General features: G+C 31.7%; 1 protein-coding gene across 1 annotated transcript; it reads right to left on the bottom strand.

Moving 5' to 3' along the window:
• Positions 1–436: 436 nt before the first annotated feature.
• On the bottom strand, positions 437–13660 carry LOC124936725 (rRNA (cytosine-C(5))-methyltransferase NOP2C). The gene is made up of 13 exons (XM_047477245.1): positions 13497–13660; positions 13289–13407; positions 12398–12824; positions 11758–11905; positions 11425–11562; positions 9677–9739; positions 8568–8689; positions 7659–7767; positions 5324–5535; positions 4342–4442; positions 3441–3522; positions 1403–1464; positions 437–835 (listed from the first exon to the last, which is right to left on the bottom strand). Exons 1-13 carry the CDS (start codon positions 13584–13586, stop codon positions 688–690), a joined length of 1821 nt encoding a protein of 606 aa, XP_047333201.1. The 5' UTR covers positions 13587–13660; the 3' UTR covers positions 437–687.
• Between the last annotated feature and the right edge of the window lie 2583 nt (positions 13661–16243).

The following is a 16243-nucleotide window of genomic DNA, read 5'->3' as shown; positions in this document are numbered from 1 at the left end:
CTTTTTTGGCATTTGTCCTATAAGGGTTAGACTTATTCATTTGAATTATTGAATTCATTTCAAGCTACAATCAAGTGTTTTGAGTGGTTAAACTAATAATGATTTATTTGAAATATAATGGTAATTATATAAATATATTTTAAATGAGATTTTAACTTTATCCGTGTTTAAAAAATACCCAAAAAAAAAACTCAAAATTTGGCAAAAAAAAACTGTATCTTATTTTTTGGATATTTTGAACACAGGATCAAATGTTTATTTCCTAAAATAAAGTTTTACTCAAGTGTCTTTATCTCTAAAAAAAATATATATATATATTTATAAAAATATGATAATATATATTTTTTAATTTATAAAAATATATAATATTCACCTAAATTTACAATTAGACAATAAAAAGAGCAAAATTTCTAAATAATATGACTGATGAATTTACACAACAATGGCCATGTTTGGCATTCAATCTCATTATGAAAGTATGGAATAAACTACAAAATAATCAAACCAAATAAACACGACGAGCAATCAACCATCATCTTTTGTCTTGATGGTCATTTTGCCAACACCAAAAATGTTACATAATATAGAAAAAATTGTACAATATTTAATTTAATATAACGCGCCACAATCCTAATGAATAATAAAAAATGTTTGACTAGAAATCGAAACACGTTTCCAATACAAATTTTATACTGTTGATTCTTTTGCTGTGGAATTTGCAACAGCATCCTTGGGGCCAACACTGAACTTAGCAATGAAGAATCCAATTGTGTCAAGTGGTGATGAAGGATCAAATCTTTGAACTAACTCCTCCTCCCCAGCTCTCAGCCATTCTCTGACAAAACCCATACATCATATTATGGATAATCAAATGATGTTGAAGATTTTTTTGAAAATAATGAAAATTCCAAACCAATTGGCTTAACAAATAATTAACACCAGTCTGTGGAGCTAGCTCTAGAACAATCTAGACTGCCAAACAAGAATTAGATCTAGATTTTGGACAGCAGACAACAACAACAGATCAAGACAAACTGATAGACATGATTTTGGGAATAGTGGTGACAACACTAGAAAATCTTAGTCATGAAGGTAATTCATATTAATATGACTAAATGATGAATCCCAATTAAAAGATGACAAAAAAGAAGTTGACTGAACCAAGTTGCTTCAATTTTTATTTTATTTTTGTGATTTTGGGGACAAAGGGAGTCATCCTTCCTATTCCTAGTCTCTTAGATCAAGAAACAGATTATTTGCAATGACAATAAAAATAAAAACAATATATATATAATGGTAAACTATAGATAATTTATTGATAAGGAAACTTAATCTCTTTGGTGTATTACCAAATTTTGCAGAAGAAACCTACTGAAACATAAAAGCAAGATATGAAGCTTACTCTTGGGTTCCATCAGGCATTTGACAACCACCAACTAGGCCTGGCCCACCAACTCTTGGATGCTGTATGAACCAAAGTTCAACACATAAGATCAGAAAGACTGCATAAAGTGACCTTAAGAGACTAATAAAATTCAACATAGTAACAAGATAAGCTTGTTTGTTTAATGAATTGAGTTATGTGATTGATGAGTGGATGATTTTGATTATGGTTGGAATTTTAGAGAAAACCTAACCAAATTTGTTAGTGAGCAAACCGCCACTCTGGTCTGTGAATAGTTTTTCTTCATAAAATTGAAGTGGAATTCTGGAATGAGTTATGATGACCTTTTGCTGGGAATTTTAATTTATTGGTAAAAAAGGTATTTCTCAATCAAGAAAGGAGGACAGTAAGGCTTTCTTATAGTCTTCGTTCTAACAACATTAAGCAGTAATCAGCCTCAATGCTTTTTCCTATTAAAATAGATTTTAAATAGTTGAAAACATCACTTAATTAATTATCTATCTCCCCAAAAGTAATTTCATCAACTCAATAACCACATTTCTCAACCTCTTCTGTCATTGTTCTCACATTTGTGAATATCCATCCAAGTAAAAAAAGATAATGTGAACTATTCATGAAGGTTTAAAAGGACTAGTTAGAACATTGGGTTAAATAAGGAAAAATGGATCAAATTGTGAAATACAAATAAGGGTTCAAATCTAGTCCAATTATGAGTTATTATGTGACGTAGGTTGGTTTTTAAATATATGGATGGGTGATTTAAAAAATTTATTCCCCTTCCTCAGGCATAGTGTTAATCAAAGAAGAAATTGTTCTTCCTTCAACGAGGGACCACTTACATTAAGGCATCGTGACAATTATCATTTTCATCACCTATCTCATTTTTCCATGTATCCTCACTTTATCTCAAGTTGTGTCAATAACTCAAGGGCACTAATGATGACTTTTTTTGCTCACAACTTTTTATGTATCACAAAATGTGATTTATTAAAATTCTTTCTTGGATATTTGTTTTTGAGATAATGACAAGGATCAAATGGATTGTACATGTTGCAACTAGCTCTTATACCACATCTAATTGCATGTGCAAGGAGACCCATCTCCTTTTCAACTTCACTATCATTTGGGTCATCTGCATCTTAGACTTTCTTTTAAGCTCTTAGATTAAGAGTCAATCACACATCACAACGGTCCTTTTAACCTAAGATAAAATGTAGAGCTTCAAGTTATTCATTTTGATATAATGGGTTTTATCCTTTGTGTCAACTCAAAGTGTAGTTTTCAATACTTTGTTACTTTCATGGATCATTATTCTTGTACAGCCTTATTAAATATAATAAGAGACGCTGTCAAGTGTTTTCTATTTGCATTGTTTCTTCCTCTAAATTAAGACACTGTTTTGCATTATGAGAAGTCATGATGCCAAATGATTGTCTTTGTTTTGTGTGTACATGATACAATATGGAATAACTTGTCAATCTTCATGCATTGCCATGTCATTCCATATCACAACTTGATCAAAGCTATCATGGTGATCATCAAGAAAAGGTGAACATGGAGCAATCACCAAAGTCTGTTGATATAGGAGAAGCTAAAGAAATATGCATAGTGACTATCATGCTACATCTTAAATGTTGTGATGATTAATAAATGAGTTTTTTTTAATTATAGGAAGCTTGTTAGCATGAACCTCCCCACAGTCCTTAAGATGTTCTAAGTGGAAATCAAACCCATGACCTTTGGTCTCTTAGGAACCACTTTTACCACTAGAGTTATCTAGGTGAGATGAGGTTTTATATCAATAAATGAGGATATAGCTTACTTAGGGTCTATATATATTTCTTTGTTTTTGGTTTCTAAGTATTCCAAGTCTTTTACACATTTTCTGTAATGCACATTAGGATCTCTCATAATCTTTTTATAATTTAACAATACACATATTTACAAACTTTCATATATTTAAAGATACCCATCCATATAAAATATTAAAAAAGAAGACAAATACAAGAAGAAAGGAAAAAAAATGAGATTGTACCTGGGGTGCCAATGAAAGAAACTTAAATGTATCCAAGGCATAACGAACTAATGCTTCATTCTCTCCAGGATTAATTGTACACCTACATACACAAGTATCATATGATAACAATGAGATTGAAAGGTGATTATTCCTTTAATTGGTAACTGACAAAAGTCCCTAGTTTCTCTTTGTTAAGACAATGAGAAACTATTGTTAAGTATTCCTTCGAGTGGCTTTATGTGAACCATCATGTATAGAATGTACAAGTATTAAATTGCACCCACAATTCTATGCACAAACCAAAAGTGATAAACTTGGACTAGAACCGCAATGCTCATCATTATTAGGGGACTCAAAATAAACCTTGTTTTGTTTAGGTTCTCAATTAGTGGTCTTTGCTCACCATGTGAGATGTAAAAGGGAGACTCGTATCTTTATAATATTATCTCAGCTGATTATTGAAGATATATATTTATGGAACATTGCAGGGATTCTACATAACTACCTGATTGTCACACAATCACATAATAGGTTTTAACCCCTACAACTTGACTACTTGAATCAAAAGCTGTTCACTTGAAAAATAAGCTGTAATATGATATTATATTATGCAATTGATATTAACACCATTTTTATGCAGTAACTCGTAAAGAAGGATTTTGTTAAAAGAGAACTTGCTTTCAATGTGAAAAAATCTATTTATAGGAAACATAAAGATGAGCATAAAGATGTGTAAAAATAAAATCTCACTCTTATTCATCTAATAAAATCCCACATTTATGGGATATTGATCCATCTGATGCTCCAACACTACCCTCAAATTCAAGTTAATAAAGGCTCAAAGAACTTAATATGTGTACCATAATGAAATCATCAAATAAATCTCCAAGGGCAGGAAATAACAAAACAGAATACGCACGTGGAATAGACTATAACACCACCAGGACGAGCCAGTTGAACAGCTTGATCAAACATTTTTCTCTGATATTTTGCATGGTTCCTCAATGATTCTATTGTTTCCTGCCAAAAAAAAAAAAAGAAATCATAAGTCTTATTTTTTTCAGGAATTGAAGGAAATAAGAGAACACCAAAACAAAAAATAAAGTATGGAGATTAAATGAAAATTTGTTAAGTTGTGGACTAAAGATATTATCATCAATGAAAAAACTTGTTATCTAGTTAGACAGATGCATCAATTTTAAGAGCCTAAAGGGTATTCAGCGTCAGCGGCTGATCCAGTTTCACTCCAAAGGAAGAAGGTGCCTTAGGTGTTTGCAGGAGAAATGATTCTATAATGACATTCGTGGTTCCTATTAAAGTAATCTTGACATTTGGAGGATTCAAAAGTCAAGTATTCCTTGCAGGTTTGCTGATGCATGCCTTTCTTATGACGTCATACTAAGACAAAGGCTTCTTTTCTTTTAATAATAACTGCTACAAGAAGCTCATGGAGAATTTTCTGTAGCAGAGCTAGGACAGAAATATCTCGTAGAAAAAGTATCATCCTTGATGCAACTTCAGTATATTAATTTATTATCTCCTTTACTATACTTAATTCACCATATTTTATTTGCTAATTGTACTTCCATAACCTTTATCTAAGTACCCACCTTCTGCACATGAGAACAGTGATATTTCTTTTATACTGTGCCCAATTAATGAACAATAAAAAAAATATAAGAATGATCAACATCAGTGAATTCCCGATCACAGCTTAGAAAGATTAAAAGAGAAAAAAATGAGGAACTGTAAAATATATTAGTCAGTCATTCCACAGATCTCAACCAATATTTGTTCAATGGCATTCTTTCCATGTTTAGGCAATTAAAATGTGCATATAAAATTAGCATAAATGACCAAAGTATAAAACATATAAAATACACATCATAATATTTTTTTACCACTCCAGCAAATAATCTAGGCCTCAGACCGAGTGCTGAACAGGGAGCATCAAGAAGAACTCGATCAAAGCTATTTGGTGGAAACCCTGAAGATTTTTCAACCCTAGCACCCACGTCATGACTTCTTCCACGCCCATTTTTTAATGTACTATTGTTTTTCCCGCAGTCCACTTCCCTTGTAGAAGTCGGTTGTTTCTCTTGCCCACTAGTCACTAAAATATTAGTTATTCAAACACAAAATTAGAACCAATAAAGGGAGTTTTTCTTAAAAGGCTAACTAACAGGTACACATAACATAACCAATTACTCATTAAAGACTATCTGATGCATCTCAAGACGGAAATTATGCAGAGAGCTCAATGGGCATACACATCTCAATTTCCTGAGGACAACAGTTTTTTGTGCAACAAAACCTAAAAAAAAAAAGGCTACAAAACACAATGGACACACAAATAAGTAAATTGCTCTATGGACATGATATTGAAGCATATTTTTAGCGTTTTTAATCTTGGTATTATTACAAAGATCATTCATGTTGAATGATCAAGGTGAACTAATGTTAACGTCTTTTACTAGGCGGTATCACACTTGTATCTTTGAAGTCACAATTCGCAATATCACATTGTATATTTGTATATAAGCATTAATATTTGAAAAAATATATCTATGCAGTTGTAGGGCGGAGAGCGAGAGGAGTCGTTGTCAACATTCTCCTTCAACCCGTAGGTAGAATCGTGATGATAATGAAGGGCGCAAAGGCCATTGGAGCTCATGTGTATTTCTGACAAGGTATAAGCTGAGGAGATTCATGGATATTAGTGACCCACTTTGTCGATGTGGAGAGGAAAGTATTAGTTAAATTCCTTTTACTACAGGTTCTCTAAAGCAATTTGAGATAAAGCATGGAGGCATAAATTCAAAAGGTTCCCCAACCCAGGACCTCATTGGGGTAATTCAAGAGTAGAATTGGGGTAAATTCATAACTACTACAACCGGTTCTTATGTAAGGAGTGGGGATTGTTTAAAGTTTTCTTCTCAAGCAAGGATGATCTGTGAACTGTTTTGCCTTCTCTTGATTAGTTTTTTGGGGTTGATATCTTTAGTTGGTTTGTTGTGGGACTAGTTGTGTAGATGATGTCTGTATTTTGGTTGAGATGGGTTTGAGAACACTTTGATTGGTATGAATGTGGTTGGTCGCTTACATTGTACTGAATTTGGAATGTCAGAATGTATGGCTTGGTACCCTTCTATTTGGCCTTTATGTTTGGTGTGCGTTTTGGCTTTTGAGTTGTAAAGTGTATAGCATTTATTACTTTTGTTGATTTTAGATGCACCTTTTTCTGTTGTTGGGTGCATTAGTTGTGTCAGTGTCGAGGGGCTATTTCATTTATTTTAACACGGGCATAATGTGCATTCCCAAACATAGTTGTCAATAACGCCCGTAGCGCTAGCTATAGCGAATAGCGTAGCGCCCCCTTGTAGCTATAAGGCGCTATAAGCTACACACTTTCAAATAGCGCCGCCTTTCTAGCTATAGCGTCAATAGCTATAGCCCCTTATAGCGCTCTTTTTTAAAATAAAAATATATATATATATTATTTATTTGACTTTTTTAAATTTCCCAAATTATCTTATTTTATTTCCTTATTTTATTATTTTTTCCTTATTTTTTTTATGAATCTTCGTCTTCTCAAGGTTCTTTTATTTTATTTTATTCTCTTGTTCTTTTTTCTCTTAAGACTTTTCCAATTCTTCTCTTTCTCTTCTCTTAAAAAAGTGAAGAAGAGAATGATGCCGAGCATTATGCAATTTCAAATGAAGAAGATGATCTCGATCTTGATGAAGAAAATGATGACATGAATTTTAGATTATGTTTTAAACTTTTTGTAGTTTAAGAATTAATGGTTTTTATGTTTTAAACTTTTAATTTTGTGATGTTTTTTATTTTTGATATTTACATGTTTTAGCGCTTTATTTTCAAATAGCCCTCGCTACGTTATTCGCTTTACGCTATAGCCATGAGAAGCTTTGGCGCTATTTAGCGTTATACGCTATTGACAACTATGTTCCCAAAAAGAATAACTATTCACAATATTATATGATAAGGGTGTTTCCCTATAATGACAATTCCTATCAATATTTCTACTCACTTTCTCTCGCTAAAATCTCCATCAAGAACTAAAAAACGAGTTTCACCAAGTGACAAGGGTTTCAGTTAGGTCAGATATATGCTTAAGCAATTATGACTAATAGGAAAAGAGCAAGCAATACAAACAATGTCATTTTCATGTTATGTCCAAGCCAGATCTCTTGATGTCTAAAGAAAAAGGAAAACCTGTATCGCACGATTCCTTTATTCGACATGTAGCCTTAAGAGCATCCAATTTGCAGGTTGTTATACAATGCAGGTCCATTTCAGCAGCCAATTTTTGAATGTCAAGAACCTACAGACAATTAAGAGATGAAAAAGAGAACAATATTTTTTCTTGAATAACTCATAAATTTCTTTGTCATACTACCTAGTTTCATAAGATCAAATCAAGAAGAAATTTCTAATATATGTGCATTTGTATACATACACAAGTAGTCGAACTTTATCTATTACACAGATTTTGCTTGCATGGACACTGAATTTCAAAAACTGTTACATCAACAGAAATATAACAATAAACAAGAAAAATAAACAACATGACAATAGCAATATATTAAAGAGGAGAATTTCCAACCAATTCTACCCAGTACCACAGTCTCAAAAGTAAATGGGATTACTTCAAGAAACTATGATTCAATCTCGCTCCTTACTTGTGAAGCAGCATAATGGAGGGAAAAGAACTTAGAACTTTTGTACTTCAGTGGCAGCAATTATATGAAGGCATTTCATAGATGCTGGAAAATCCACAATAAAGCAGGAAGTGGAAACATACATATTTCAATGGAGATCATTGGTATTCTTAAAATGAAGCATATACATTAACATGCCATACACACTACTTTAAGAAGAGATGGAGAATCAATTACCGCACATGAAAATTATAGCTTATTTCCTTCCAAAGCAGACAAGATATACACCTCAAAGTAGAAAATATATGGGCAGAGCATGTCATCACCTTTCTATATCAATTCCTAATCACTTTTTAACACATTGGAATCTACAAGATCCTAAACACTAGATAGTGTTTAGGACTTTGTAACTAAACAAAAATAATTTAACTTAATGAATCGTTTTAATTTCAGAATGTCCCACCTTATTATGAGATCTATCAGCTGCAACAATCTCTCCTTTGTCCTTCATAAGAATACAAATTGCTGTTGTTTTCCCACCAGGAGCTGCACACATGTCCAGTATCCTCTCTCCTTGTTGAGGATCTTATGCACCAAAAAATATTAGGTTAAGGAGCGTCACCAGTTATCAATGCCACAAAATTAAGAAATTGAGTAATGTTTGCATCACAGTCAATAAAAAGTGTCGAACAAAAATTTAGTTGCCATGAGTATGGAAATCATACCTAATAGATATATGGTATTTAGGAAAAGGACAATAAACCAGGATAATAAATTTAGCAAATAAATTTTTCACATACTATTACTTAAATTTAATTGGTTCGAGTGAAAAGCATAAAACACATTTGTTCCAAATAAAATAGGAATGGAGGATTATAAAATAATATTTCAGATCACCACCTTCATTTTTTTAACCAACCCAAACAAACAACTCAAACTATTATAACAGAAAGGCTGACAGAAGGAGAAGGACCTTTCTTAGCACACTTTAAAAGCGCTTGGCTTCTTAAGGGGCGCGAAAGGGAATTAAGTTCAGTTGGAAGCCTATGCTTTTGAGGTACGAACAAAGTTACGGGTCTCTTTATTACCAAGAGCAGGGGTCCATTCACAAACCCTCTATCATAAGAAATCCTGCTTTCCAGCTTATATGAAAAACTCAACATTAAATTTAAGAATAAAACAGAAATACCCATTATTTCTATTTTTCCTTCAGGAAAGCTTGTGGTCTTCCAAACACTTTGTATGAAAGATATTGAACTAAAATAACACAACTTGTATATCTAAATGTTAAAAATAAAAAGCTAATCAAACACGCTTTTACATGAAAAATGTATTTTACAGAAAACAAAAGTAAACAGAAGAGTTCATCAACCAGAAGAAACATCAAGGAAGTTCCAGAACATCAAAAGTAGGTGAAACAGTTAAAGAGAACATATGAAGACAAATAAAGTCCAACAACAAAAGAAATTTCAAATGCATCAAGAGAAGAAATAGTCAAATAAAGAAAAATGTGGTGCAACCACAATTATATCAGTAAGTTTGACATGAAAGAAAAAAAAAGTTAATACATACCAAGGGCATGTGCAGCAATTATGCTTGGCAAGTTCTGAAGAAATACTTCACCTTCAAGGACATCTGGAACCACAAAAAACAAAAAATAGTTAGCAAATAGAACAGTTAGAACAGGATGTCCTAATCAATGTCAATCACCTAATGTATAAGATGTGGTATATCATTTAATATGCACGTTGGAGAAGGTCAGATGTGGATATCCAACCTAATCCAAATATAAAATGGTGAGCAGCCTGAATAATTATGTATTAGCCCCATATGATTATTACTTCTCACTTTATAGTCTCATAAACCTGCACATTATCATAATGATGCTTTTGGGTTAGGTTTGTGTAGATTTTTTTTGGTGTTGTGTTTGTTGGTTTTGTGAAGGATTTTGATTGAGTTATTTTAATTATTTTATCGTTGTACTTAAACGACATTTTTCAGCACGTAAGCGGACGGATAATTATGTTTTTCAAAAGAAAAGAGAAGAAACCTGCACATTAACATAACGATACAATTCCAACTCCTATTTTTTAGTGACTAGTAGCCAAAATGGAAGATGCACAGTGATAATCAAATAGGAGGATGAGAAGATCAAATATGTGATTGCATCCTCAACCTAATGGAGGCAAATTACCCATGTTCATGTAAAGGCAACTATTTACATAGAATTATAGTATACCATAACAAAAGCATATTGAAATTGATTACCATGTCATTCATAATGTTGTAGATAGTAAGACCTAGAAGACCTTGTACACTTCTTCATGAGAATAAGATGATGTATGTACCAAACCTATGTGTTGTATTTCATTGTCTTTTAGTACAAGAAGTTGGGCATGGTAGATTTATATATTACAGGTTGAGGATGAGTGTGCAGGTTTGACCAATATTAGAACTGGGCTTTGGCCTATCTTTGTTTAGGGTTTAGTATATCTAGGTTCTTTATAGTTTAATGAGATAACAAGTTGTTTCACCTTAATCAATATTTTCATACTTGTGTTGCTAAGAAACATCACAAATCCTAAGGAATTCGTGAACACCCTAGAAAGAGTAAAGTAAGATATTCAACTTTCTTCAAAATTTACATACTATGACTAAGAACCCAGTAGAAGAAATTCCCATAACCTGTTCCTGTAGTAAGCTTGCTTTAGTTCATGACTAGTGACAACAAGACTTCAATATCCACCAACTGATGAATTGTCCATACTTGAGCTCAATCCTATTCCTACCATTAGTACACATTTAGAGAAGATGTAGACTTTTGGAAATTTAAGAAAACTATGACCCTCTTTACAAGCTTGTTGGAATCTAGTTTTTCTTTTCATAGAGAATATTAGGATTATGACATGCAAAAGTATAGAAAGCTGAAGTTCACTTCTAGTCCTGTGATAGTTCATCTCCATACACATTCAAAATCATGACGATATTTAGTTTTGATCACTAACGAATTCAACAACAAAATTTAGCAATCTATTTAGTCAACATAAATATTGCTTCACAACTTTTTAGCGAATCTAGTTTGGGCATAATCTACAAAAAGATGGAAAGTTCTTCACCAAGAGAAGTTAGCATACATGAATGGGAATATAATTCTTCATCCAGTATAAAGTCAAACATCTAATAAAAAGCAATAATTACGTTTAAATTTAGGATGTGCAAGAAGAAGAAGAATCGCAGTTCTACTCTATCAAGTAGAAACCTAATTCTCAAAGTAAATACAATATGGAAATAATTTCGCCATAAATAGAACATCAACTTACTATTGAAGGAAGGTAGTTTAAATACTTTGTTAGTCATGTCCACAGCAATTCCTTCCAATGCGCGAAATAAGCCAACTCTTGATACCATTGATGTTCCTTGGCCAATGTACAGGCCATGTCGTTCAAAATAATAAGGATCTAAGATATAAGAAATCAACCAATCATATACCCCAACTAGAATACATGAGCAAACATCTCAACTATCCTAATAATCAAAAAAAGTACCAAAAAACATGATGAGGAAATATGTTGGACAATTGATGACCTTATCTAGACTCAGCTTGAACTATTTTATAATAATCATTAAACAAATGAAAAAAGACAAGGTCATGCCTGTTTCCAACCCCGGTAGAACAGTCCCACGTGTCATGGGAATACCCCATCCACCATTATTTCCAGGTTGCTCTATTGCAACTGATACCGCAACTACATCACCTTTCTCCAGATGGGCACTACAAGCTAATACACCAGGGACATATACCTGGACAATGGACATAAATCATCATAAGCTTCAGTTCCACTATGTATAGTCTATAAGTGTGCATGTATCAAATTGTAGGAACCGTAGAAAATAAAAAGAAAAAGCTCGCCAGATCACTTTACACCCCATATTTAAGGAATAGTATCTCGTCAAATATACTAATCGGTAATCAAAACTTCCTAATTTGATGCAACAATCTTCGACAGATTCTACAGTATCAAAATTTGTTTAACCTATAGCAGTTGGTATTTCCAACAGCACCATCAGAAAATTAGTGTCTACTTAGGAGAAAGGCCTTGCAATTCATATACAATAGGAACTAGAAGCTATCAAGCATAATAACACCTCTTAAACATATAAGACCGCCAAACAAAAACTTCACCATATCCATTTCTTGTTAGATCATATTTATACGCTTGATCATTTCTACACTCAAAGAAATGTTTGCGTTTGCTGGAGTCTTAACGAAAGTCTCAATGTTTCAAAAATCACCTGAGCACCACGAAGAACAGCTTCCGCGCATTTACGACTCACAATCATTTCTTTGAAAGGTTTGTCTTCATGTCCATAATCAATGGTATGCGGTCCTGAACCTTTTACAAAGACAACATAGTCTAACCCAGGAATTGGACATTTGTAAATAGAGTTATCATGCAAGACTGGCATCTTAATTTCTCCATTTCCAAAATATTCAGAAGACACATCCATGTCTGAGGCAACAGTAGAGTTTGTAGACATTTTTTCATCCAATGGAACCTCATTAAGTTTGACATCGGCATCACATTTCATGTTCAGTTGGATGTCATCTCCAGCATTTTGTGGCACTCTTTCTTGTAAAATTCCCAATAGCTTCTCAATAACAGCATCACTTGTTGACTTAAGTGTATTAACACGAATACAGGAATAAGAAGATGGGCACCTGAACATATAAAAAACATGGAATTGAAAAACTTAAATTTTGGAAAAGTAAAAGGATATACGAGAATCTAATACACAGAAGTATAATAAGGGCAGTAAGTGGAACACATCCAAATCTTTTTGCTAATATTCCTATTGAAAACAAGCCTATCCATTTACTAATTTTCGAGCATTGATAATGGATTTGATCAAGCAGGGGAAAAATAAAATTGAATCTTGGGATGCATGAAACTATGAAAGGCTCAGAAGAAATTGTGCATATATACATTTACTAGTCCTTTTGGCAAATAATGGAGGCAACATTACTCTAATCATTATCCTCCATATAATGTATTACACATCCTAAATTACAGAAAACTCCAAACTTGACCCGTTACAGAAATCAATAAATTGGTATATATATGCTCTTTCCATACGTTATGAATGTAGATACATACATATAAGTATAAAGTAAGTTCCACTTACGTGAGGGCCTTGGAAATGCGAGAAAAGTGATCAGCTCCATAAGCTTTTACAAAGTAATCATTAACTTGAGGATCCCAATTCAATACTGGGTTAAAACTGTATCGTTCTGATGGATCCATCTGAAAAAACCCAGAAAAAATTAGTGTCTTTAAGGAAGAGGGAGACCTGTAACATACAATACATTACATAAATACATGTTTATATATACTTTTGAAGAGATATTTCTCTGGGAAATGGTACTTGGATTGAAGCTTCTGCGTCTGGATGCAAGTTTGAAAATTTCTCTCGCTTTCTTCATTCAAAAAGGAGAGCTTTCATAAAACTGTATAGAACAGTTGTCATGGCGAAAAACATTGAGAACGGAAGCTAGACAAGACAGAACCTAAAGCCCTATTGGATTTGTAAAACCCTTAGGCTTTGTTTGATTCAATTTTTTAAATATATAATACTTAATAATAATTTTATTTTTTTAATTTAGAATTATAATTTCAATATTTATTTTAATTTTTTTATATTTTCAAACAAAATATTTTATTTTATTTTATTATTTACAACACAAACACATTTGTGTTTGTGTTTTGATAATTTGTTTGAATTTAAGAAGTTAATATGTAGAACTAATATTTTTTTTAATTTAGTAAGTTAACATTATAAATTGATATTTTTATTAGTTTAATTTAAAAAGTTTAACATGTGAAATTGATATTTTGTTTTTTTAAGTTGAGAAGTTTAAATGTGGATAATATATATTAATTTAGGAGGTAATATTTTAAATTAATATTATTTTAATGAGAATTTAAATTTTTGATAAAATTTTAATATTTAAATTGTGTTAAATTAATATTTTAATAATTTAAATAGTATATATTCAAATTATTTTTATTATATTTTTTTTCAAATATATAAATTGTAACTCAATTGGTGAAATTTGAAAAGAATTTCATTGCCTATTTAAATTCCACTTTCAGTCATCCAAATGACCCTTAATAAATCTGTTAATATTATATATATATATATATATATATATATATATATATATATATATATATATATATATATATATATATATATATATATAATTAAGATAAATAAAAATTCAAAAAAAAATTAAAATTAAACCAATTTAGATTTTTTTTTGGTTCAAACCCAAATCCAAAATCTTTTTCAAACAAATTAAACTTGACTGGATTTTATTTTTGGCTATACATAAATATGAATCCATCAAAATTAGAATTTATATGATTTTCAACTCCAATAGAACAAGATATTAAATTATTTGGATCAACTATCTTAATGTTATGTTGATCTGAGTTATTCTCAAATCATTTATCAATAAATTTATAGTTCGATGGTTAAAATCTTATTGGGAAAATGTTTAAGAACTTTGTGTATGAAGCGTAATAAGTAATTATATGAAGTATAATAAGAATAATATTTGATGGAAACCTTGACAACACCGTTGAAACGATTCTGAACACATGAAAGAGAAAGATCAGCTGTGTTGACGGCCAAGATTTTAAAAGATAAATTATCATTTACATGTTGGTAGTTATATTTCATAATAAGTAGTTATATTGAGCGTAAAATTTAGTTATATAAAGCGTAATAAGTAGTTATATGTAGTATAATATATAGTTATATGAAGTTTATATGTGTCTAATTAACTTCATATAACTACATATTATATTTTATATAACTAAATTTTACGCTCAATATAACTAATTATTACGAAATATAACTATTAACACGCAAATGATAATTTATCTTTCAAAATATTGGTTGTCAACACAGTTGATCTTCCTCTTTCGTGTGTTCGGGATCGTTACAACGGTGGTGTCGATGTTTCCATCGAATAAAACAATGTCAAAAGGGGGGACGATAGAGGGGATGTTGATATCGGTGGGAGAATCCATTGATGTTGATGTTAAGCAGCGAGAGAATAAACAGTAAGAAGAGATTTGATATTGGAGAATATGGCGAGAATACAAGAGGAGGCGAGGCGGGATAAAATAGACGGCTAGAAACTTCCACGCGAGACACAGAACAACTGACGGCAAAAAGAGAAAGAGTATTGAGCAATGTGGTTAGCGATTGATTGAGATTAAGGTTTGTGGCAGGCAAAGAGTTATTACTTCATATATAAGTAATTATATGAAGTATAATAATCTAATGTAGTACAGTGATAAAAATCAGTTTAAGAAACGAGAAGATCACGAGTTCAATTTTATCTGAAAACACTTTGAGTTGAATCAGGGGTGATAGGGGATAGACGTGGGTGTCATGCTCTCTCCTTAATTAAAAAAATGTATTATGAACCATGCTCTCTCCTTAATTAAAAAAATGTATTATGAACCATCTACATCAAACTGATACGATATAAACCCTTGCAGCATTTACTTTTTGAAAACTAACCTTTCACCTCCATTTTCAGATAACATTATGTAACAATATTACAATATAATTAAATAAATGATTATTGATTCAAACCTAAGATAAATGAATTGCAGTGTTGGTTGAAATAAGGTTCATTAATGGGTGGAGTCTGTTAGATTCTTCAGTAGCTAGTGATCAAATTGAAATGGGTCATTCATCCCAAAGGAAAATGTTTAGCAAATTAAAAAGAAAAAAAACATCAAATCGATCTACAATAAACTTAAAGGGTTCAAACTTTAGCCCGAAATCGTATAGTTACAATGAAATTCTGCGAATACTTAATCGAACGACTGAGAATGTCCATCTACTATGATAATAATAATGACGGTATTGGTTATTAGATTATACGCATTGGTTAAATACAATTGGAATGAGGACGATTCTATAAGATTATAGTTAAATTTATTACTTGAAACTACAATAGAGAATTGTCTTTAATCTTCTCATTAAGTGTCTATTATCTCAACCCATAACAAGTACTCTCTTAATTCAATGCAATCAATGAAATAGGAAGAAGATCAA

Source organism: Impatiens glandulifera, chromosome 4 (genome assembly GCF_907164915.1).
Source record: "Impatiens glandulifera chromosome 4, dImpGla2.1, whole genome shotgun sequence".
Lineage (NCBI taxonomy): Eukaryota > Viridiplantae > Streptophyta > Magnoliopsida > Ericales > Balsaminaceae > Impatiens > Impatiens glandulifera.
Note: the sequence above shows the minus strand (reverse complement) of the source record. Positions and strands in the feature narration are given on the sequence as shown.